General features: G+C 49.6%; 1 protein-coding gene across 1 annotated transcript; it reads left to right on the top strand.

The window, feature by feature from the left end:
* Positions 1 to 23,589: 23,589 nt before the first annotated feature.
* Positions 23,590 to 25,051, top strand: LOC103655347 (long chain base biosynthesis protein 1a). Its single transcript, XM_020552557.3, has 4 exons — positions 23,590 to 23,719; positions 23,799 to 23,931; positions 24,211 to 24,385; positions 24,536 to 25,051. The coding sequence occupies exons 1-4, from the start codon at positions 23,605 to 23,607 to the stop codon at positions 24,893 to 24,895; spliced, it is 783 nt and encodes a 260-aa protein (XP_020408146.1). The 5' UTR covers positions 23,590 to 23,604; the 3' UTR covers positions 24,896 to 25,051.
* The last annotated feature ends 214 nt before the right edge of the window (positions 25,052 to 25,265 follow it).

Raw genomic sequence — 25,265 nt, 5'->3', positions numbered from 1 at the left:
GTTGATTTATAAAGTCCAAAGGATGAAGCATAAACTTGGACAAAATGCATAGTGTGATTCAAAAGATCAATACATCATGAGGACTTAAAATGACTTTAAAATACTCAATGAATATTTGTCAAGGTTGTACAAAAGTCTAAGACACAAGACAAGACAATACTAAGCAAATAAACTCAAAAAGCAACTTAAAACAACCTAGGATACATCGGACATATTCGGTGGTGCACCAGATCACTAGTACAAAAAAGTTCTATGCTTATGGTGATGTCTAATTTCTACAAGCAGTTTTGGTTATCGAGCGCTAGTGAAAATAAAATGGCCAACCCGACTCAAAAAACGACAGCGAAAACAACTTTACACTAGCGGGTTTCTTTAAAAAAACGCTAGTAAAAATCGTGTATTTCTACTGGCTGGTTCTTTAAGAAAACCACTACTATAAATCATATTTGTACTGATGGTTCCTAAATAAAACCACTGGTAGAAATCACGAATTTGTACTGGCGATTTTCTTAAGGAATGGATAGTAGAAATCATTCTTATCCTGATTTTTTTTGAGTTTTTTAAATGAACTCGTATGAAAAAACCACTAAAATAAAGTTGAAGATCTGTAAAAGTTATTAAACTTTGTATTTGATGAGTTTTTCATTTGAAATCAATTGTGCTCTCAAAATTGCATATGAATTTATAAGGCTTCAAATGCAAATTTTGCAAATGACCTCAGATGGAAAAAGTAAAACAATAAAAGTTGTAGAACTCAAAAAAGTCATTCAACTTTATAGTTGACAACTCTTTTGTTTGAACTCATTTATAGCCTCAAACAATTAATTTACACTTCATTTGTTATAATATGTTGGCAACAAAACTACAATATTGACACTAAGTAATGGGTTGGGTGGTAGAGGAGGCTACATATGAGGGTGAGGTCGAGAATTTGATTGCCACCAGCCACGTAGCACGTGATTTTGGCGTGAAAAAGTCGTGACTTGTGAGTGGGGCCTCGCCAGATAAAAAAACTTATTTTTCTCAAATCGGATGTCGATGTGGTGTGTCACGTTGGAACACAATAATGAAAGTTTGGGACCTAAGTGATATAGCATGTCAAATTTGAGAACTTTTATTTTCAAAAACTTTGTATATCACTTTGTATACTTTTGCCATGTTTTGGTGGACTGCTAGTGCACCCCTTGATTCACTTAGACATTAAATCTACCTTAAAAAGGAGAATAAATTAGGTATTTTAAAATCTACTTCTAGTTATGACCTTTAATTTTCATCCTAGTCAAAGCCTTTGTGAGAATTAATCTATCTAGATGTGCAACTGAGATTTTACAAGGTGTGTTACTATATTTATCACAATGACGCGACCGTTACTGTCTGTTTTCCTTCTCCCTTCCCTCTGCACGTGTAAAATACGAAGGAGGTGGACGCTTTTCTGGTTACACGAATAGTCTCTTAGACGCGTTGCACTCAGCCCATTTCCGTCCCACCTTCTGCGAGCACAGAGAGAGTGGGAGAGCAGACCTCCAAAATCACAGTCCGCAAAGGTACACTTGCATGGGTGTGTGGGAGATCAGGTTTTTGGTGAGCATACTCGCGACTGCTCGCTTCGTCCGCTCGACCAGCGCTGATCCCGTTCAACGTTGTTGGCGCCGTTCAAGGGACTGCACTGCGTACACCTGTCTCCATCGACTTTGTACGACTACATCAAACATACACACGAGATGTCTCGTGTGAATGAAGTCATTGATGCCTTAAACATCGGTCACTCTGTAGGGTACATTATGTTCTTCGTATTTTGCATGTTTTACTGTTGTTTACTGCTTATGCGAGTAGTGATACACACATGTACATATGTCATCACATATATCACACTGGTTTACTGGATTAAAATAAAACTGATAATGCCTATTTTTCTAACATCTATATGTACTAGGTCAGTACCCGTGCGTTGCAACGGGAACATATAATACCATGATAACTTATATACAAAATGTGTCTTATATTGTTATAAGAAAATATTTCATAATCCATTTGTGATCCTAGCCATACATAAATTTTGTTATTTTAATTTAGTTGTTTCACTACTACATTGCAACCATTAGTATCATGCAGACTTCGATATATGTCATGATTTGCATGGTCTCATTATTGGAGAGCACGTGCCACACCTGCCGGTAGAAGTTCCGTCGTACATCGTTAGTCATCAGGCACGCACCACCATACACGCTTGATTAAACAAAAAATGCAAGTGTGTGTTTGTGAAGAGAATTAAAGGCAGGCCGGCACAAAAGGTACCCCGACGATGGCGAGTGGTCATTGTTGTCGGTCCACCTCTGCTCACCTCCGGTGTCGAGATGACGCCACAATCCTTGATATAATAGTCGTCGAACGCGCGCGATATGGTGAGTACCGATCACTCTTGGCTGGGCTGCCAAATGAAGTGCACCCCGGGCTCATCAGCGAGGTAGTACACCTGGTCGTTGCACCACCGGATGTGCTACTCCTCTACATACATCTTGTTCGAGGACACTCACACAACAACAACAATGGTCATCATTCCAGCGCACAAGAATTCATGATCGGTCAGTAGCGACTTACGTGGCAGGTTAGGCTTCAGGTGGATGATGAGCTAGACGGCGTGATGGCGTCGTCGTAGGTTGCGATGCCCAGAACAACCCGAGAGTCGTCGACATTGGCGACGACCATGAGGTCCCCAAGTTTGACGATGGACAGCGCGGTGCAGCCGCTCTGGACCACGTCCAAGCGGCGGCTGCGCCGGAGCTTGCCGTACACAGCGGCGCATGAGCCATGTAGGACTGCTTCCAGAGTTCGAACTGGCAGTCGCCAAATTTCTTCTCGTCGTCGGTGAGCGACGCCAACGCGAGCGCCTCATGCTAGTGGTGTTTGTTCGGGGTTTCCAAGTAAGAAACATGGATTCATCTTTGGCATTGGTTTATGAAAATGATTTATAAGTTAGATCCATGGAAAAATATTATGGAGAATAAATGTTACACATGCAAAAAAAAGTATTTAAGTTGAAAACATTATTCAAACAAAAGAAATTGCATGCAAGGCTCTTCTTTAAATACTACTCCCTCAATCCAAAAATATAATTTAATAATCTCAGTGATACTTATCTACTACTACACATTGTGCAAGGGTAGCAGGTGGGCTTCGGGAGAGATGTATTATATGTTTTTACTATAATAGATGTAGACATAAACACATATGTGGTGTAGTGGTAGCTACAAACACATTTATTTGAGAGGTCGCGGGTTCGAATCCCTTTGGAGCCTATTTTTTTAATTTAATTTTAGCTAGGCGTGGGATGCACGTGGGAATGGGAATAGGCTTTGTGGGAGGGAGAATGAGAAAGACACGTGATAGCCGGGAATGGAAATGTGAATGAGCTTTGCAGGGAGGGGGAATGAGAAAGACAGGCAGCTGGGAATGGGAATGAGTGGGGCGTCTTAATAGGTAGTAGAGATTTATACTTTAATTATATCTATATATTTAATATTAAAGAGTAAAGAGGTTCATGTGTCCATCTTTTTTTCTAGCTTCTCACAGATCCCTTGTGTTTCTTTCTGTCCTATCTATGACATAACACAGTAAGGTAATAAGTTCAGTTGCAACACGCGTTTGCTAGTTATTACTAAATAAGGTTAACTTTAGCTTGTGCTTATATACAAAAAAAATTTCGTACGTGTAACTAGACAGGGTACTGTTCGAAAGAACAGTACAAACATTTGAACACGACGTAATAACAGAATATTTTTATTCACAAACATCTTGATATCAGGCACCTTGAACATGATCTCCAAGACCCTGCTTATAGCTTATTGTAGCAGGAGATTACTCCTCTACATATATACAGTGTATATATAACAAGTAATACATCGGCTATATACTATTCTTAGCCAACTAATCCTAAATTATAAACACCAAACAGAAAGAAAGAGCGGAGAAAAGGTTCATTAATTAAAAGATAACACGAGACGAAAATTGAAAGTGGTGAACATTAATATAGCTAGGTACCGCTTTGCGCTTGTGTGCCTTTCAACTTCCACCAACCTAGCTTGGCGTCACTCCCGTGAGGCCACCGTGCATTCGCCGGCTCACCGGCCGGCCGGCGCCGCAGTTACGTCGGCCTTCACAGGCGACACCAGCAGTACCAGGTCCAGACCTCGATAGATCACCAACACCTTCCGTGCGTCCACCTCACTCCGTTAATTACGTACCTAGACGGCTAGACCAGCCTGACCGGCGCCGCGGCAGCCGACACGGCCTCGACGCCCCTGCAGCTCAGCGACCGTATGAGCCTCCATGGTGCCCACGCCGCGGCGGAGGAGGACGGCTCGTTCGCGGCGCCGCCAGCCTGCAGAGCCTGCCGCGCCCTCAAGCGCCTCCTGATCTCGCCCATGCTCGTGGCCGCCGGCAGGCGCACGGTCCCGAACGCCATGTCGTGCCACCGCACCTGCTGCTGCTGCTTCTTCCTTTGTGGCGCTGGCGCCGGCGTGGCCGCCACCGCCGCGACGCCGCTTGGCGCTCCGCGGCGAGGGCGCTGGGGAGGCTGCGGCTGGGCGACCGTAATGGCCGCGACCTGGACGGCGACGATTCTTGGACGCTCGGTGCGCGCGCTGCGCCGGGTCCTGAAAAGGAGAGGCGTGAGCTCGAAGTCGTCGTCTCCATTGTAGCCGTCGTATGGAGCGCACCGGCAGCGGAGCTCGTGGGCTGCGATGGTGAGCACGGTTACAGACGGCGGGGAGAGAGAGGACCCCAACTCTCTCATCTGGAGTGTATGTGAGCTTGAGGTGTGTGTGTACAAGGGTGGTGGTGTGCCCTTTTTGCGTCGTGTGAAGCTGTGAAGGGCATATTTGTGGTCACGGTGATGGAAAATAGAAAGGGCAGGGACCATGGAGTGAGATGCTTTAGAGAAGAGAGGGGGGAGAGATGCCGTGATGGTTTGGTCATGCCTTTTGTGGCCTCGCGCCCTCGCCGCTGAGCGTGTGGTTGAATAGAAACCGGGTCTGGGTAGATCACTTTGCTTTCTGCGTAGGCAAGGAACACTAGTCACTGTGTGTTGTCACACCAAGATTTACGTAAATTCACATGTATCTCATATCGTGTGTGTATATATAACCCATATATATATCATTCTTTGCTAAAGAGAAATGATCACTATGGGTCAGACTCAATAGAATTGGATCCATTCCAAATAGCGAGAATTAGGATTCTTGATCCCTCTCAGTCTCTCTTTCAATTCGAGGATCCGGAGAGGTGTTTTCATAGTCGTCTTCGAATATTTGCCATCTCCGAATATTTTCGATTTCATTTTTCTATGATATGTCTTTCTATATGAAAATTGGTTATTTACGATGTACGATGATCCCTGTTAAGCATCCATGGCTGAATGGTTAAAGCGCCCAACTCATAATTGGTAAATTTGCGGGTTCAATTCCTGCTGGATGCACGCGAACGGGAACGGTCTATTGGAATTGGCTCTCTATCCATGGAATCTCATCCATCATCCATACATAACGAATTGGTATGGTATATTCATACCATAACATAAGAACAATAAGAACTCGAATTCTTATCGATACTAGAACTCAGAGCATAGGGGGGAAAGTCGATTTATGGGGGGAAAGAGTCTTCGTTTATTGGGAAAGAATCAATATACTTTTAATGTCGAATCGGGATTCACTAAGACAGATATAAAGCATTGGGTCGAACTCTTCTTTGGTGTTAAGGTAGTAGCTGTGAATAGCCATCGACTACCCGGAAAGGGTAGAAGAATGGGACCTATTCTGGGACATACAATGCATTACAGACGTATGATCATTACCCTTCAACTGGGTTATTCTATTCCACTTCTAGATAGAGAAACAAACTAAAGGAGAATACTTAATAATACGGCGAAACATTTATACAAAACACCTATCCCGAGCACACGCAAGGGAACCGTAGACAGGCAAGTGAAATCCAATCCATGAAATAAATTGATCCATGGACGGCACCGTTGTGGTAAAGGTCGTAATGCCAGAGGAATCATTACCGCAAGGCATAGAGGGGGAGGTCATAAGCGCCTATACCGTAAAATCGATTTTCGACGGAATCAAAAAGACATATCTGGAAGAATCGTAACCATAGAATACGACCCTAATCGAAATGCATACATTTGTCTCATACACTATGGGGATGGTGAGAAGAGATATATTTTACATCCCAGAGGGGCTATAATTGGAGATACTATTGTTTCTGGTACAAAAGTTCCTATATCAATGGGAAATGCCCTACCTTTGAGTGCGGTTTGAACTATTGATTTACGTAATTGGAAGTAACCAATTAGGTTTACGACGAAACCTAGAAATCGATCACTGATCCAATTTGACTACCTCTACGGGATGACCTCAACAGAAAACTGTTGAGTAACGGTAGCAAGTGATTGAGTTCAGTAGTTCCTCATACAAAATTATTGACTCTAGAGATATGGTAATATGGAGAAGACAAAATTGTTTGAAGCACGCACAGAACCGGAAGCGCCCCTTGTTTCAAAGAGAGGAGGACAGGTTATTCACATTTAATTTGATGGTCAGAGGCGAATTGAAAGTTAAGCAGTGGTAATTAAGACCCCCGGGTGAAAATAGGGATGTCTCCTACGTTACCCATAATATGTGGAAGTATCGACGTATATATATATATTGTATTTATATATTACACCTGGGTGCATTCAATATAGAGAATGCACCCAGGCCGAACCTACGCGCCAGGAGCACCTGGTCCGAGCCAACCGCCCCACCCAGGCCGAACCGACGCTTCGTCTTCGTCCCTCCCGCACGCTCCAGACAGAATGCTACAATTTTCGAACCAGACCAGCAGTTGCATCTAGTTATATAGAAGTTGCAATGACACCAGACCAGCAGTTGCAATCATATTTTTTTAACAAAATTTCCCAGAGTTATTCAGTACTTGCAATCACATCAGAGCAACTCAGCAGTTGCATCCACACCACACCAGCAGTTGCAATTACAACACACCAGCAGTTGCAATCATTTTGTTTACATTTTTTAACATATATTTGTGTAGAATTATACAGCAGTTGCAATCACACCTAATGCGGGGTTGCAATCACACCACACCAGCAGTTGCAATTCCAACACACCAGCAGTTGCAATCATTTTGTTTACATTTTTTAACATATATTTGGGTAGAATTATACAGCAGTTGCAATCACACCTAATGCGGGGTTGCAATCACACCACACCAGTAGTTGCAATTACAACACACCAGCAGTTGCAATCATTTTGTTTAGACCGCTGGTCAGGAGCGTACAAGATTCCATAGCAACATGGGATGGACGATGACGAGTGACTGAGTGAGTGAGGCTCTAGGTGGATTTGCTCCAGCGGCAGACGTCGCAGTGGCCGAACTTCTGGAAAGGCGGCGGCGTCTCCATGGCCCTTCCGCTCCAGCTGCCCGCAGTGGATCTGGTCCCGAGCTCGCCTTCCTTCAATATAGAGAATGCAGCTGGGTGCATTCAATATAGAGAATGCACCCAGGTGCATTTTAGTGCCGCCGTATATATATATATATATATATATATATATATATATATATATATATATATATATATATATATATATATATATATATATATATATATATATATATGTCAGGGTCAAATCTTACATATATGAGAACTTAAGGTACAAAAATCAATGGCACACTTTTATTACATAATAGAATCTCTATACAAAGTAAATAAATAAATAAATAAATATACCATATGACGACAACGACCTAGACTTCTTCAAACTCATCTGCATAATCCTCCTCTAGCGGTTTTTGTTCTTGACCTATCGTAATTATAGCAAGGGTGAGCTCCCAAGCGGTCGAAAAGTGTGTTTGAGCTCACTTATTACTGGGGCTTAAGAAGTGTAGTGTAAGGCTTACCAAGAAAATTGCCAGCGGCTGAGCATAGCTTTTAATTTTGTTGGTCAAAAATTTATTAGCAATTACTAAGTATAAGTATATCATCCCAATTAAATAATAAATCATAAATGAATCCCACGATGCAATGCATATCGAGGTTAAGTTTAGGTCCATAAGTTACGGTGATATCCTGGCCCCTGAGATAGTGATATCATGGCCCAAGGCTTAATAGAATTAATAGAGTATCTATACCAACAAGGTGCATCATCTTTTTTGGAATCCTATCTCGAAAGAACCTTCAAGTTAAGCGTGCTTGGCTTGGAGCAATTTGGGATGGATGACAGACCGCATGAGTGAGGACAAAGTGTGTACAAAAGACCCGTGTTGGTCTACGAGGACAATATATGATCCTAGAGAGCTGTCAGGAGTAAGTACCGATGGTCTAGGGATTGGATGGGGTGTTACAAGTGGTATCAGAGCCGACCCTCGCGGTTTCACGAGCGTGTGTGGGTTAGGGGTTCGGGTATATGGCGCATGACGTATGTGGGCCTGAAGTGGTCACATGGCACAACATATGATGACACTGGACACACAGACGTGGCTAAGAGGGGAGGTTCCTAGATTGGGGTTGACCAACCTGGACGTCGGTCTTCTAAGGGGGTGGATTGTGATATCCTGGCCCCTGAGACGGTGATATCTTGGCCCAATGCTTAATAGAATTAACAAGGTGCATCTTCTTTTTTGGAAGCCTATCTCGAAAGAACCTCCAAGTTAAGTGTGCTTGGCTTGAAGCAATTTAGGATGGGTGACCGACCGGAAAGTTTTTCTCGGGTGCGCATGAGTGAGGACAAAGCGTGCACAAAAGACTCGTGTTGGTCTATGGGGACAATATATGATCCTAGAGAGCTGCCAGGAATAATTACCTCCGATCCAGGGATTGGACAGGGTGTTATAGTTACTCATGTGAGTGTCCGAGCCAATCTTGACCGTGAGCACAACTGATATACTAGCTTTACACTCTACAGAGGTAGCATATCTTTACCCACAAGACGTGTTTTCGTTTTTAGCCTGTGTTAGCTAGGCCCTTAGACACTTCCAAGGTGAATGGCTAGGGATCCACTACAAGGCCTTTACAAAGTTCCACCCACTACCGGAATCCAGCTCTTTGCCGAATGCTCGGCTCTTTGCCGAGTGCTTTCTATCGGGCACTCGGCAAAGAAGTCTTTGCCAAGTGCCGCACTCGGCAAAGTCCTGCTCTTGGTAATGCCCACGTTTACCGAGAGCAGGACCCTCAGCACAGGAAGACACTCGGCAAAGACTACTTTCCCGAGTGCCAAACACTCGGCGAACGGCGGCGCTCGGCAAAGGGTCGTCAGTAGCTGTCTATAGCTGACAACCATTATCTTTGCCGAGGGTCGGGCTTTGGCACTCGTCAAAGAAGCTACATTGCCGAGTGCCCCACGTCTAACACTCGACAAAGTATGCTTTGCCGAGTACCATTCTTGGACAATCGTCAAAGTATATTTTTATTTTTTCATTTTCCCAACCAAACTTTTTGTACTATGTTTCTACACTATGTAGACCTACATGTTCCATTTTGGCACAATTATAAATGTGTTTTCTATACATATTAGATTTTGTTCGTTTAATTGAATTTCCTCAAATAATTTAGATTTGAACTGCAAGTCACTCAAAAAATAGAAAATGGTGAATGCAAAAATGATATGAATGTTATTTATCACAAGTTACAGCCTATTTCAGGAATAGACCGGAATTTTCGAGCACCATGCTCACGAAACATGATCGTGAACTTACCACACAGTTGTTTAAAAATTGTATAAAACACAACCAAAGTCAGAAAATCATGAAACTTGTCAACATGTCATGATATCATATGTAGAGCCTATGATAAAATTTGAGAATGTTTCGTGAAAATTATCACACACTATGTGTAGAAACCTAGCCAGGATAAATTGAAGTTCTATGATTTCAAGATACATTGATACCGGAATGCAAGTGGAAGCATGTTCTTTGTCCAAGTCCACATGTTCCCTTTCAATCCATCTTTGAGACTATATCAAAATCACTCAAGCAAACACATTAGTATCAAAGGGTCAAGTTGTAGTATATCCTCCCCCTAAACATGTGCATCATGTGAGGTCCGGGGATGACTTGTATAACTTGAGAACCAAAGTAAGTAAAGACAGCGATGCTTAAAAGAACATGATCAAAGGCATAAAGCACATGTATGTTATAGATCAATCCAAGTTCCATGAATCTAGGACATTTAGCTCACTACGCAACCTGCAAAACCTTTTCTCATCTAAAGGCTTAGTGAAGATATCGGCTAGCTGGTTCTCAGTGCTAATATGATAAATATCGATATCTCCCCTTTGCTGGTGGTCTCTTAGAAAGTGATGTCGAATGTCTATGTGCTTAGTGCGGCTATGTTCAACAGGATTATCCGCCAAGCGGATTGCACTCTCATTATCACATAGAAGTGGGACTTTGCTCATATTGTAGCCAAAGTCCTAGAGGGTTTGCCTCATCCAAAGTAGCTGCGCGCAACACTATCTTACGGCAACATACTCGGCCTCAGCGGTGGATACACTACTAGAGATATGCTTATTTAAGACACACATTTTAAGATGGATATCAGTGCATTTTATAGAAGCGTCGTTTATCATATGGTGATAAGGTAGATAAGATGGTTTGTTTGAGATATGTCTTTAATAAAGAAGTATTTTGAGACAGTTACATCGTAAGAAATGTCTTATATTGATTTAAGACAGACTGTTATTGAAAAACGTCTTAAATAAATATACCTTTTGAGTCATTAAGAATGCAAGAATTGTCTTAGATTCTAGTTAGTATATTAGACACTTTTGTATATGAAACCATCTCAAATAAAGATATTATTAGAGTCGTCTAGACTATAAGAACTGTCTTAGATGTTAGCGGGTATACTAGATACTTCTAAATATAAACCGTCTTTATATGATATTTTTTGTAAAACGTACTTTGAAAAAACGTAGTAAATAATGAATTCGGCTAGTATAATTTCTTAAAACTGCAATCCTTATGGGATCACACCCTCGTTTCATGGCCTGCAGAATGCCTCCATAGCTAGACATGTGTTAGCTGTAACACCCCAGGTGTTTATTTCCCGTTCGACATCGACTATGGACTTAAGCACAAAATATCAGTGAAAATAAAATGGACACTAAATTCTGATCATCTTTGTTATCGCGATTTTGATATCGTATCTGTCTTTGTCTATCTAAGCCGTCCAAAAATTATAGAGATGTTTGGATTTGATAAATCTTTCAAGATATTGAACCTATGCTATTTGGATCGATCTAGTACGCGAATATGAGAATTCGATTTTATAAATTCGACCATAATCCGTATCCAAGAAAAACCAGGCATAGAGTTATAAATTGAGCTGTTTTCTAGATAGATGTTCGGATAGCGACGAAATCGTCTAGGCTCAACTAAATTAAATGTTTATTTAAAATATATATCGACTCTGATGTCGTTTGGTTGGATCTGTCAATATCTCACTAAAATCCTATCTCAAGTATTGTTGACCCGTATCATGATGGTCCGATTTAACTATACCCCGTTCAGTCCCTAGTTTTGGAGTTCGGATATTTTTCTGTCCTTTTGTTGAAGAAAACGGAGAAGGAAAAATAAAGAAAAATCAAACTTGGCTTCATCCACCGTTTAGCTTGTTCCTTATCCTTCATGTTCGTGGAAATTTCTTGAAGCTGCCATCTCCTTTATCTCTTTCCTTCACCCACGTATTCTTTTCTCTCAGTTATTCTTCCAGCAACCGTTCGCCCAAATCCATTGCCGCTCCTGCCCCCAACGGCGCATGCCTTCACCTCCTCAGCCATGGAGCTCACGAGCATCTCCCTCTGTGCACCCCCTCCGCGCGTCCCTGCTCCCTCGTCACCAGGTGCACGCGCGCAGCTTCCTGCGCGCCGGGATGGCCCTCCAGCCCCAGCTCGCCCCTGCCCTCAGCTATGGCGCCTTGCCGCCGCCGCCCCTGCTTTCCATGGCGGCACTTCCTGCTTCCTGGTGGTCGGCGCCCTCCCCAACCTCTCTGCTGGTGGTTGTCTCCATCCCCTCCATGGCGAGCTCGCCCCTGCATTCCTGCTCGCCCAAGATCCCCTTCCATGTTCCAGCCACCTCCCATGGACGCCAGCCCTCACCTCATAGTCGCCCCAGCTCGCCCAACCCCCTCTCTGCTGGTGGCCGGCCACCTCTGCTGCTTCCATGGTGTAGCACTTACGGTATTTAAGATGGAGTGGAATATTTCAGCACATAACACACCAGGTGTTCGGTGAAAGGTCCAAGCCAAAAGTCGTCGTCGTTTCAGAATATATCGAGTCGATTCGATTTTGGTGAGCTGATTCACGGTATTTGTATTTAGTTTGATGAATGGATTAGATAAATATACTGGTTGTGCGTAAAGTGTTTGTTGTTATATATTATCATTTGCAGCAGTATAATGGCGTTCATAATTTGTCGGGGACCATAATTAGTGGTACCCTCAAGGCTCCTAATTCTCAGCTGGTAACCCCCATCAGCATAAAGTTGCAAAGGCCTGATGTGCGCGATTAAGTCAGGGATCAGTCCATTCGAGGGACTCGATCATGCCTCGCCCGAGCCTAGCCTCAGACAAGGGCAGCCGACCCCGAAGGATTTCCGTCTCGTCCGAGGCCCCCCTCCAGCGACGAATATATTTCCGGCTCGCCCGAGGCCCTGTCTTCGCCAAGAAGCAACCCTGACCAAATCGCCGCACCGACCGACCAAATCGCAGGAGCATTTAATGCAAAGGTGGCCTAACACCTTTATCCTGACGCGCGCCCCCAGCCGGCAGAGTCGAAGTGACCGCCGTCACTTCACCGCTCCACTGACCGGCCTGACAGAAGGACAGCGCCGCCTGCGCCACTCCGACTGCGGTGCCATTTGACAGAGTGAGACTGACAGGCAGTCAGGCCCGGCCGAAGGCACCATAGGAAGCTCCGCTTCGCCCGACCCAGGGCTCGGACTCGGGCTAAGTCCCGGAAGACGGCGAACTCCGCTCCGCCCGACCCAGAGCTCGGACTCGGGCTAAGTCCCGGAAGACGGCGAACTCCGCTCCGCCCGACCCAGGGCTCGGACTCGGGCTAAGTCCCGGAAGACGGCGAACTTCGCTCCGCCCGACCCAGGGCTCGGACTCGGGCTAAGTCCCGGAAGACGGCGAACTTCACTCCGCCCGACCCAAGGCTCGGACTCGGGCTAAGTCCCGGAAGACGGCGAACTCCGCTGCGCCCGACCCAGGGCTCGGACTCGGGCTAAGTCCCGGAAGACGGCGAACTCCGCTCCGCCCGACCCAGGGCTCGGACTCGAGCTCAGCCCCAGAAGACGACAAACTCCGCTCCACCCGACCCCAGGGCTCGGATTCCGCCCTGGCCTCAGCCGACGGCCTCCGCCTCGCCCGACCCAGGGGCTCGGACTCGACCTCGGCCACGGAAGACAGACTCGACCTCGGCTTCGGAGGAGCTTCCACATCGCCCAACCTAGGGCGCAGACCAGCCACGTCAACAGGAGGCGCCATCATCACCCTACCCCGAGCTGACTCGGGCCGCAGGGAACAAGACCGGCGTCCCATCTGGCTCGCTCCGCCAGATGGGCAATGATGGCGCCCCGCACACTCTGTGACGACGGCGGCTCTCAGCCCCCTTACGAAAGCAAGAGGACGTCAGCAAGGACTCGACAGCCCCGACAGCTGTCCCTCCGCCAGGCTCCAGCACTCCTCCGACGGCCACGACATCACACCAGCTGGGTGCCAAAATCTCTCCGGCTGCCACGACGGCATGTACTTAGGGCGCTAGCTCTCCTCCGCTAGACACGTAGCACTCTGCTACACCCCCCATTGTACACCTGGATCCTCTCCTTACGCCTATAAAAGGAAGGACCAGGGCCCTCTTAGAGAAGGTCGGTCGCGCGGGGACGAGGACGAGACAGGCGCTCGCTTGAAGCCGCTCGCTCCCTCTCCCGCGTGGACGCTTGTAACCCCCTACTGCAAGCGCACCCGACCTGGGCGCGAGACGAACACGAAGGCCGCGGGATTCCCACCTCTCTCACGCCGGTCTCCAGCCGCCTCGCTTTCCCCCCTTCGCGCTCGACCCATCTGGGCTGGGGCACGCGACGACATTCACTCGTCGGCTCAGGGACCCCCCGGTCTCGGAACGCCGACAGTTGGCGCGCCCGGCGGGTGTAGCCCTCGAGGCCTCGGAGGAGTGGTTTCACTCCTTCGAGGTCTTAATGCCTCGCGTAATGCTTCGGCTGGTCTGATCGTTCCCTCATGCGAGCTGGCCGTAGCCCGGGTGTACGGTCGGGTCCCAAGTTCTCTGGCTGGTATGTTGACGCTGTCAACGGTTCGGCCGGAGCCGGGTTTGCGAGAGCAGCCCCCGAGCCTCTGCACAGGGCGAGAGGGCGATCAGGGACAGACTCGGCTTTTTTACATATGCCCCTACGTCGCCTTTCCGCAAGGAGGAGGGGGGGGGGGAAAGCGCCATGTTGCCCTCGATGGGCGCCGAACATGGTGTTTCCGGTGAGCTGCAGGCGGGTAATCCGAGTGGACGTCCGTGCCCCATTCGTTAGGGGTCGGCTAGGGGCCCAGAGGCACGCCCAAAAGTACCTGCGGGTGATCTGCCGGACCCGGTCCCCTGGCGACGGGGTCCGAGGGCTCGATGCCTCCCTCTGATGGGATTCCGTTACAAGATCGTTCCCGCTGGTCTCGGAAATGTCCTAGGGTACCTCGGGAGCGCAGCCCGAGCCTTGGTTATGTATCGATTGTACCCATGGTCATCCCTCGCTCTATGTCTGAGGCGACTGTGAACCCTTCGGGGGCCAGCCTTCGAACCCCTGATCAGTAGTGGGCGCAGAGCCCGAGTAGCCTGAGGCGGCCGTTGAACCCTTCCGAGGGGCCGGCCTTCGAACCTCTGACCATTAGTGGGTGTAGGGCCCATGCGATCTGAGGCGGCTGTCGAACCCTTCCGAGGGGCCAGCCTTCGAACCTCTGATCAGTAGGGGGGCTCGGAGCCTGGTTCCTTCACGGGGAAGGATCCCTTTCGGGGTATCCCCCTTTCCCGGTCCCTGTTGCAAGAGAGAGAAAGAGGGAAAAAGGAAAAGGATACGAAATCGAATCGACGCGGCGTACCTTTTTGACGCGGTCATTATGGTGAAGGCGAAGCGTCGCCTGTCCCGCCGCGAAGTTAATGCGACGGGGCGAGCGGTTGGCGCGGCGCGCCAAGTCGTTCGTCTTGCTGGGAGATGAGAAGGAGCTCTACCACCGCAGCCCCTCAGGCATCCTCCAGCGATGCATCTCCATCACCGAAGGTCAGGAACTCCTTCGAGAGATACACTCGGGGGCTTGCGGCCATCACGCAGCGCCTCGAGCCCTCGCCGGGAATGCTTTCCGACAAGGCTTCTACTGGCCGACGGCGGTGGCTGATGCCACTAGAATTGTCCGCACCTGCGAAGGGTGTCAGTTCTACGCAAGGCAGACCCACCTGCCCGCTCAGGCTCTGCAGACGATACCCATCACCTGGCCTTTCGCTGTGTGGGGTCTGGACCTCGTCGGCCCCTTGCAGAAGGCGCCCGGGGGCTACACGCACATGTTGGTCATCGACAAATTCTCCAAGTGCATCGAGGTCCGACCCCTAAACAGCATCAGGTCCGAACAGGCGGTGGCGTTCTTCACCAACATCATCCATCGCTTCGGGGTCCCGAACTCCATCATCACCGCCAACGACACCCAGTTCACCGGCAAAAAGTTCCTGGACTTCTGCGAGGATCACCACATCCGGGTGGACTGGGCCGCCGTAGCTCACCCCATGTCAAATGGGCAAGTAGAGCGTGCCAACGGCATGATTCTACAAGGGCTCAAGCCTCAGATCTACAACGACCTCAACAAGTTCGGCAAGCGATGGATGAAGGAACTCCCCTCGGTGGTCTGGAGTCTGAGGACAACGCCGAGCCGAGCCACGGGCTTCACGCCGTTCTTCTTAGTCTACGGGGCCGAGGCCGTCTTGCCCACAGACCTGGAATACGGCTCCCCGAGGACGAGGGCCTACACCGACCAAAGCAACCAAGCTAGTCGAGAAGACTCGCTGGACCAGCTGGAAGAGGCTCGGGACAGGGCCTTACTGCACTCGGCGCGGTACTAGCAGTCCATGCGACGCTACCACGCCCGAGGGGTCCGGTCCCGAGACCTCCAGGTGGGCGACCTAGTGCTTCGGCTGCGACAAGACGCCCGAGGGCGGCACAAGCTCACGCCCCCCTGGGAGGGGCCGTTCGTCATCGCCAAAGTTCTGAAGCCCGGAACATACAAGCTGGCCAACAGTCAAGGCGAGGTCTACAGCAACGCTTGGAGCATCCAACAGCTACGTCGCTTCTACCCTTAAGATGTTTTCAAGTTGTTCATATACCTCGCTCCCACGCAAAGTTTAGTCATCAAGGAAGGGTCGGCCTCGCCTCGGCAAAGCCCGACCCTCCCTCGGGGGCTAAAAGGGGGGGGGAACCCCCTCTGCGTCGAAATTTTCCTCGAAAAAAGATCTTTTCTGCCAGAATGTCTTTCGTGCTTTTTGACTACTTCGAAAGTGGATCCTGAAAACGACGGAGTACACGTAAGCAGCCAAGGCTGACCGAGCCGAGGGACTCCTACGCCTCCGGGATACGGATACCTCACTCATCACCTTCTGCGATAAGTAACTCACGTTCGGATAAGTGATTCCGCGGACCAAACAAGTCTTCACGCTCGGAAGCTCTTCTGCCGGAGCGATTCTTCGAGCCCTCTCGACTGCGTCGGTGACAGAGCCCCATGGACGGGTAAGAGTGCGCGTAAGCGGCAAGGCCGACCGAGCCGAGGGACTCCTACGCGTCCGGGATACGGATACCTCACTCATCACCTTCCGCGAGAAGCAACTCTCGCTCGCACAAACATTTCTGTTACCGACAAGAAAGTCCAGATACTCGAAACAAGAGGAAAAGAGACGCAGCTTTACAACACGGTGAGGGTGTGTGTTGGCCTCGGCGGCCGCAGAAAACACACGCTACAAGATGATCCGATCCTGCAGGCTCGGGTCTTGACGCTGGAAGGGAGCAGCGGCACCCTCGGCGTCAACAACACCTTCGGCGAGGTCCGACCTAGCCTCGGACGGCGACGCGGTCCGAGGATCTCTACCCTGGAGGACGGTGTCATCACCAAGCCCGGGCCATCGCCGCCAGGGTCTTCTCCGAGAATCCGGCCTGAGCAGGCGGCTCGGCCGGTCACCCCGGGGCCTCGGCCAGCTGTCCTCCAAGGACGTCAGCCCGACCCGAGGCCTCGGCTGGTCAATTCCGGCGTCGGTCTCGCTAACGGACGACCCGGCCAGGCTCCGACCAACCAGGTTTTCTTTTCGAGCCAATTCTGCCTCTGTTCATGCTGACACCGCTACCCCTGGCCTCGGCTCATCGGAGAGCGGCCGAGGGGTTCCTTTAACTGAGCAAGAGAAGCCTCGGGCAGCAAGGCTGACCGAGCCGAGGGACTCCTACGCCTCCGGGATACGGATACCTCACTCGTCACCTTTACACGGGGCGACTCACGCTTGGTGAAGCGGTTCAGACAACCAACAGGCGAGTCTTAGTGCTCGAAAGTGAGGAAACAACACGGCTCCGTGCCGAAATTACATACATGTTCAGGCCTCGACAGCCACAATGAACAAAAACACTGGCATTCGAAGTGCCATTACAAATAGAACTCCGGTTCCACCTCCGCAGGTACGAACAACCCCACGTGACTGGGGGGGGGCCTCCGGAGCAACAGAAGACCGACGAACGGCTCGCCGTCGCCCGCCCCAGCAGGGGCGACGATGAAGACTTCTGCTCCGGGGGGCCGAACAGCAGCAGCGATGACCTCAGGGTGGATGCTGCTGCCAGGAGGCCCCCGCCCGTGCCCAAACTCGTGAGGCAAGGACGGGCAGAAGGCCGTAGAGTTGGAGGTCGGTCCGCGGGTGGCGTCGGCAAGCTCGTCGGCGGCGGAACCTCTTCCAGCTGCCGTGGCGGAAGGCGGCACCGAGAGCGGCTCCGAAGCCGCTCGGCTCAGAGAGCCGGGCACGCTGCAGCTGCCAGCGCCACGGACGACTCCCGCCCTTCCCCACGATCACTGAGCGAAGGAGCGGGCCACCGCACACGCAGGGGCCGACCCCAACTCGGCACACTCCCCTCCCCAGCCCTGGTGATGAAAATCCTTGAGGCTGAGGGAGGGGCAGAGGCCGCGGCCCGGTTCGCTCTCCCCCGCCATCGAACTGGAGGTCACCATCTTGGGTGACCGCCGGCGGAGGGGTGTAGCCGGGCTGCATGATGAAAATCCTTGAAGCCGAACGATGACTGAAAGGTACCAACTCCCGCGGAGTTGCATTCCTCCAACGATGAAGCGGAAAGACGGCGGGAATCCCCCATCCGGGGGCTTGGAAGGTTGAAAGACACGATGCATAAGGGAGGGCGAAGACATGGTCGCCTTCTAAGGGGGTCACCCTCCTTTTAAAGGCGACTCCCCTTACTTGCGTCCCCAGCCGTCGCGGGCTGAGTCTTCTCCAACACGCTCCAAGGTCCTCCTCCTACGACGCGGGGGCCGGGTCCCACACGTCAGGCAAGCCGGCTCAGAGCAGAAGAAGCCAAACCGCCGTGTGCGGTGCGTACAACCGCCCAGCGGTTACGAGCGACCCTCCACTTTTGCCCAGACCAGCGGGCGAAAGGGCGGGCAGCCATGCAGGCGGCATGCAACCGCGCCAAGTGGGCGCACTTCTCCGACTCCCAACACGCCCGGCATGGGGGCCTAGGCCCACGCGTCATGCAATCGGCTCGCCGAATGCTTCGCGCATGCAACTGCACCGCCACTTGCGCCACCACCGCGCCTCCTCGACTATGGAACCAATGCCGCGACTCGAGGCGACCCAGCGCACGACCCAGCAGCGCCAGCCTGGCGCGACGGTCAATGCGGCCAAAAATGGGCCTGCAGTAATGACGATGGCAGGCGGGCAGGAGCAGCGGTCACGTCGTCAGCCAAGCTCACGTCCCATCCGGGGGCAGCGAGAGAACCCTCTCTCACGGCGTGAAGACAACGCGCCCGTGTTCCGTTCCTCGAACGGCTCGCGCACGCGCAACGGCCGCCCCGCCAACCACTCGCACCGTCGCATTAACTTCGCGGCGGGACAGGCGGCGCCTCTGGCAGGAGAAGCGGGCGACGCTTCGCCTTCGCCATAATGACCGCGTCAAAAAAGGTACGCCGCGTCGATTTGATTTCGTATCCTTTTCCTTTTTCCCTCTTTCTCTCTCTTGCAACAGGGACCGAGAAAGGGGGATACCCCGAAAGGGATCCTTCCCCGTGAAGGAACCAGGCTCTGAGCCCCCCTACTGATCAGAGGTTCGAAAGCTGGCCCCTCGGAAGGGTTCGACAGCCGCCTCAGATCGCGTGGGCCCTACACCCACTACTGGTCAGAGGTTCGAAGGCCGGCCCCTCGGAAGGGTTCAACGGCCGCCTCAGGCTACTCGGGCTCCGCGCCCACTACTGATCAGGGGTTCGAAGGCTGGCCCCCGAAGGGTTCACAGTCGCCTCAGACACAGAGCGAGGGATGACCATGGGTACGTTCGATACATAACCAAGGCTCGGGCTGCGCTCCCGAGGTACCCTAGGACATTTCCGAGACTAGCGGGAACGATCTTGTAACAGAATCCCATCAGAGGGAGGCATCGAGCCCTCGGACCCCGTCGCCAGGGGACCGGGTCCGGCAGATCACCCGCAGGTACTTTTGGGCGTGCCTCTGGGCCCCTAGCCGACCCCTAACGAATGGGGCACAGACGTCCACTCGGATTACCCGCCTGCAGCTCACCGGAAACACCATGTTCGGTGCCCATCGAGGGCAATATGGCGCTTTCCCCCCTCCTCCTTGCGGAAAGGCGACGCAGGGGCATATGTAAAAAAGCCGAGTCTATCCCTGATCGCCCTCTCGCCCTGTGCAGAGGCTCGGGGGCTGCTCTCGCAAACCCGGCTCCGGCCGAACCGTTGACAGCGTCAACATACCAGCCCGAGAACTTGGGACCGGACCGTACACCCGGGCTACGACCAGCTCGCATGAGGGAACGATCAGACCAGCCGAAGCATTACGCGAGGTATTAAGACCTCGAAGGAGTGAAACCACTCCTCTGAGGCCTCGAGGGCTACACCCGGCGGGTGCGCTCGCGCGCACCCACCGGAACAAAACGCAACCGAGAAAGGCTGGTCCCCTTGCAAAAAAGTGCGATGAAAGCCTCCAAGCGAGTGCTAACACTCCCTTCGAGGCTCGGGGGCTACTGTCGGGGACCATAATTAGGGGTACCCTCAAGGCTCCTAATTCTCAGCTGGTAACCCCCATCAGCATAAAGCTGCAAAGGCCTGATGGGCGCGATTAAGTCAGGGATCAGTCCATTCGAGGGACTCGATCACGCCTCGCCCGAGCCTAGCCTCGGACAAGGGCAGCCGACCCCGAAGGATTTCCATCTCGCCCGAGGCCCCCCTCCAGCGGCGAATATATTTCCGGCTCGCCCGAGGCCCTGTCTTCGCCAAGAAGCAACCCTGACCAAATCGCCGCACCGACCGACCAAATCGCAGGAGCATTTAATGCAAAGGTGGCCTGACACCTTTATCCTGACGCGCGCCCCCCAGTCGGCAGAGCCGAAGTGACCGCCGTCACTTTGCCGCTCCACTGACCGGCCTGACAGAAGGACAGCGCCGCCTGCGCCACTCCGACTGCGGTGCCACTTGACAGAGTGAGACTGACAGGCAGTCAGGCCCGACCGAAGGCACCATAGGAAGCTCCGCTTCGCCCGACCCAGGGCTCGGACTCGGGCTAAGTCCTGGAAGACGGCGAACTCCGCTCCGCCCGACCCAGGGCTCGGACTCGGGCTAAGTCCCGGAAGACGGCGAACTTCACTCCGCCCGACCCAGGGCTCGGACTCGGGCTAAGTCCCGGAAGACGGCGAACTTCACTCCGCCCGACCCAGGGCTCAGACTCGGGCTAAGTCCCGGAAGACGGCGAACTCCGCTCCGCCTGACCCAGGGCTCGGACTCGGGCTAAGTCCCGGAAGACGGCGAACTCCGCTCCGCCCGACCCAGGGCTCGGACTCGGGCTAAGTCCCAGAAGACGGCGAACTCCGCTCCGCCCGACCCAGGGCTCGGACTTGGGCTCAGCCCCAGAAGACGACAAACTCTGCTCCACCCGACCCCAGGGCTCGGACTCCGCTCTGGCCTCAGCCGACGGCCTCCGCCTCGCCTGACCCAGGGGCTCGGACTCGACCTCGGCCACGGAAGACAGACTCGACCTCGGCTTCGGAGGAGCTTCCACATCGCCCAACCTAGGGCGCAGACCAGCCACGTCAACAGGAGGCGCCATCATCACCCTACCCCGAGCTGACTCGGGCCGCAGGGAACAAGACCGGCGTCCCATCTGGCTCGCTCCGCCAGATGGGCAATGATGGCGCCCCGCACACTCTGTGACAACGGCGGCTCTTTGCCCCCTTACGGAAGCAAGAGGACGTCAGCAAGGACTCAACAGCCCCGACAGCTGTCCCTCCGCCAGGCTCCAGCACTCCTCCGACGGCCACGACATCACACCAGCTGGGTGCCAAAATCTCTCCGGCTGCCACGACGGCATGTACTTAGGGCGCTAGCTCTCAGCCGCTAGACACGTAGCACTCTGCTACACCCCCCATTGTACACCTAGATCCTCTCCTTACGCCTATAAAAGGAAGGACCAGGGCCCTCTTAGAGAAGGTTGGCCGCGCGGGGACGAGGACGAGACAGGCGCTCGCTTGAAGCCTCTCGCTCCCTCTCCCGCGTGGACGCTTGTAACCCCCTACTGCAAGCGCACCCGACCTGGGCGCGGGACGAATACGAAGGCCGCGGGATTCCCACCTCTCTCACGCCGGTCTCCGGCCGCCTCGCTTTCCCCCCTTCGCGCTCGCCCTCGCGCTCGACCCATCTGGGCTGGGGCACGCGACGACATTCACTCGTCGGCTCAGGGACCCCCCGGTCTCGGAACGCCGACATGATTAATATAGACACTATATATATGTGATGGAGTTTAGGTATTATATGCATAGTGTCATGAAAGTGGGTCTTCGGTTGTGATATGATCTCTGAGTCTAAATTGCAAGTAATGTGAAGTGAATATATTTATGGTTAGGAAGTAGAAGGTTTTAGCTCTAATTTAAGTTAAGGTGTTAGAGTATTTGAGGTGTTAAGAACATGATAATTGTAGAAACCAAATAGGAGTTGAACGGAATGCTTGTTGTTTGGGACTGCATGTACAATTTTAATTATGCAGCTAGTTTAGTGAAGTTAATCATGTTTTCTGTGAAAGTGTTATATAAAAATTGTAGATAACTTCTTTATCTTGGTTGTGTAAAAATTTCATGACCATAGGTCTAGTAGTTTAGGAGATATGATTTTTCCAAGACCAGTTTCAGAATCTGTCCAGATTTTGTACAGATTTTGAAAATGACCTTGTTTGCCCAAGTTAAACTGAGAATCAGCCCCTAGTAATTATAGAATAATTGTAGTATTTTTCTTAAGCTTTCCAACTAATTTTGGAGCACTCTTTTTGGTGGTCTAGAGACCAAGTTACAGCTGTTTGAACTATAGACTCTGAATCTGTCCAAATCTGGACAGAGAAGTCTGTTTGTATTAACTGACTTTGATATGTATTGAATTGACATGAGATGTTTATAAATGAATTATAGACAATTCTATTAGCTTTCTAAAAAGTCTAGGATCACCTGATTTGGATGCCTAAAACTCCAGTTATAAATTTTTGAAGTAAGTAGTCGAATTCTGTCCAAATCTGGACAGAATTTATGTTTAGCACTGTTTGACATTTCTCAATATAGATGCTCCAACATTGGAAAGGTTTGCACTACAGCTTGGTTTTTGATGGAGTTGTACCAGATTTTTTTTGTTCAAACTAGCAGTTGACGCATAGAATATCATTTACCCTTGCTACCCAAATGCTTACATGGCTACATGCTTCTTGGATTGTATTCTCTCTTCTCTGATATCAGTATGATCATCAAAGCACCTAAAATGTGCTGCTGTATGTATATAGCCAGTGTAATGTTGTTTCTTAGGATGCATTGCACTAATAAAATAACAATTTCATCAATGATATGCTCTCCTAGTCTGTAGTTATAGGAATAGCTCTTGAACTTCCCTTGTGATAGCAGTGCTCTATTTGAAGACACTGCTATATATGAAATATTCTTTTTGTTGAATATCCCCTGAAATCTGCTTCAGTTATATGTGTATATTATTTAATTCACCAGAATTTTTCTTCACACATTTCTGGTTGTGTTACAAATATTCATGCAGTATGGATTACAATTGTTTACCATGTTAAGTAGTTATGATTGCATCATATATGATCTTCTGAGGATCAGAATTAACCCTTCTATTTTTCTTTTACACAGTGCCGCTGGACCACATACAATTGTTGATGGTAAAGAAGTTGTGAACTTTGCATTAGCAAACTACCTCGGTTTAATTGGCAACGAAAAGATTGTTGTAAGAGACAATTCTATTGCTTGACAATATTTCAATGTATGTATTTTTTGAAATATCTAAACAAAGCGAATGACTTTCAAGATTCTTGCATCAGTTCATTGGAGAAATATGGTGTTGGTTCTTGTGGTCCACGTGGTTTTTATGGAACAATTGGTCTGTATTATCATCCTCAGACAATGACTTTGGTTGAAAGTATAGAGGAGGAACTTAACTTTCCAATGTATTTTTGCAGATGTCCATCTTGACTGTGAGTCAAAGATAGCTAAATTTTTGGGGACTCCAGACTCCATTCTTTATTCATATGGGATTTCTACAATATTCAGTGTGATACCTGCCTTCTATAAGAAAGGAGATATCATAGTCGCGTAAGTTCACTGTATTAAAAAAATTATGAAATTCACAAGTATTATTGGAACCTTGACTTGTTTGGTGTATCGAGGTATGCATGCTTGGCCTTTTAGACATAATATGGATTTGTCCAGCTCAGCTTTAGGCTTTAGCACAACATTGTCATCTCTTTCTTGTGTCTAATGATGAGTTGTTATTCCACTATCAGTTAATTGTACATGGGTAGTTTTTCCGTTATTTTTCTTCTCTTGACTGTTCCCTTGCTAAATTTGTGCCAATATTTGATGTGATTGCAGTGATGAGGGTGTTCACTGGGCAGTGCAAAATGGTCTCCATCTATCAAGAAGCACTGTGGTGTACTTCAAGCACAATGATATGGCTTCACTTGCAAGCACTTTGGAAAAACTTACTCGTGGAAATAAACGTGCTGAAAAGATTAGACGCTACATTGTTGTAGAATCCATTTACCAGGTGCAGTGCTTTTGATTGTTTTGTGTTGGTTTATGCTGTCTTTTTTTATATGACCTTATGAAAGTTTGGAAAATAAAATGTCCATTTAACATGTGCAACCTAGACAATTCATGAAACCTCTCTTACAGTCGTCATGGTTTGTGAACACAGAATTCTGGCCAAATTGCCCCCTTGGATGAGATTGTCAGGTTGAAGGAGAAATATCGATTCCATGTTATTCTGGAGGAGAGTCATTCTTTTGGGGTGCTTGGCAAGTCTGGGTGTGGTCTTGCTGAACATTATGGAGTTCCTGTGAGTGTTTGGCCTCAGCTTTTCTTAATGTTTCACCGTAATGCCCCACCTGTGGTGTCTGACTGGGGTGCGCTGTTACCTAGCTCACAAACGAGGCCTAACTGTTTGGTGAAATGCTTGGGACAAACTGGCCAGCAAGAATGGAGTCATGGAACATCGGCAGGAGGGTTACGGCAGCGGCAACCGATGTATCCCATGGACAGTCTGGTTTTGACATGATGCAAATCAATCTGCTGTACACTGTATTCCGCACTTGCACAGATTGTTTGGCTAATTACAAGATTATCTCAGTGTTTTGGTTTGGATTTAGAGTACACTTATGTATGAAATATTGATTGGTACTCATCTATATTATATTAATTATATTATTATTAAATATATGTGTGTGTATTTCTCTTTCAAATTATTATAATGTGGTATCTCAAATGAATATAAATTGAAGAATATATTGTTATTTAAGTCAATTTGTTTAAATCTTATTAAGACGGTTCTAAAAATGTCCAATATCGGTCTTCTAAATAAGACGATTTCCAAAACGTCCAATATCAGTTACCTAAATAAGACGGTTTTTATATTGCAAGCGCTTATT

The sequence above is a fragment of the Zea mays genome, chromosome 4 (genome assembly GCF_902167145.1).
Source record: "Zea mays cultivar B73 chromosome 4, Zm-B73-REFERENCE-NAM-5.0, whole genome shotgun sequence".
Classification (NCBI taxonomy): Eukaryota; Viridiplantae; Streptophyta; class Magnoliopsida; order Poales; family Poaceae; genus Zea; species Zea mays.
The sequence above is the reverse complement of the archived record's forward strand: the minus strand, read 5'-3'. Positions and strand labels throughout refer to the sequence as shown.

What these genes read in the sequence shown, in the direction of transcription:
- LOC103655347 (XM_020552557.3), top strand. Translation starts at nt 23,605, where the DNA reads ATGTATTTTTTGAAATATCTAAACAAAGCGAATGACTTTCAAGATTCT. An exon ending in AAAGGAGATATCATAGTCGC is followed by an intron (nt 23,932 to 24,210) that starts GTAAGTTCACTG and finishes ATGTGATTGCAG; the next exon opens with TGATGAGGGTGTTCACTGGG. An exon ending in TTGTAGAATCCATTTACCAG is followed by an intron (nt 24,386 to 24,535) that starts GTGCAGTGCTTT and finishes TTGTGAACACAG; the next exon opens with AATTCTGGCCAAATTGCCCC.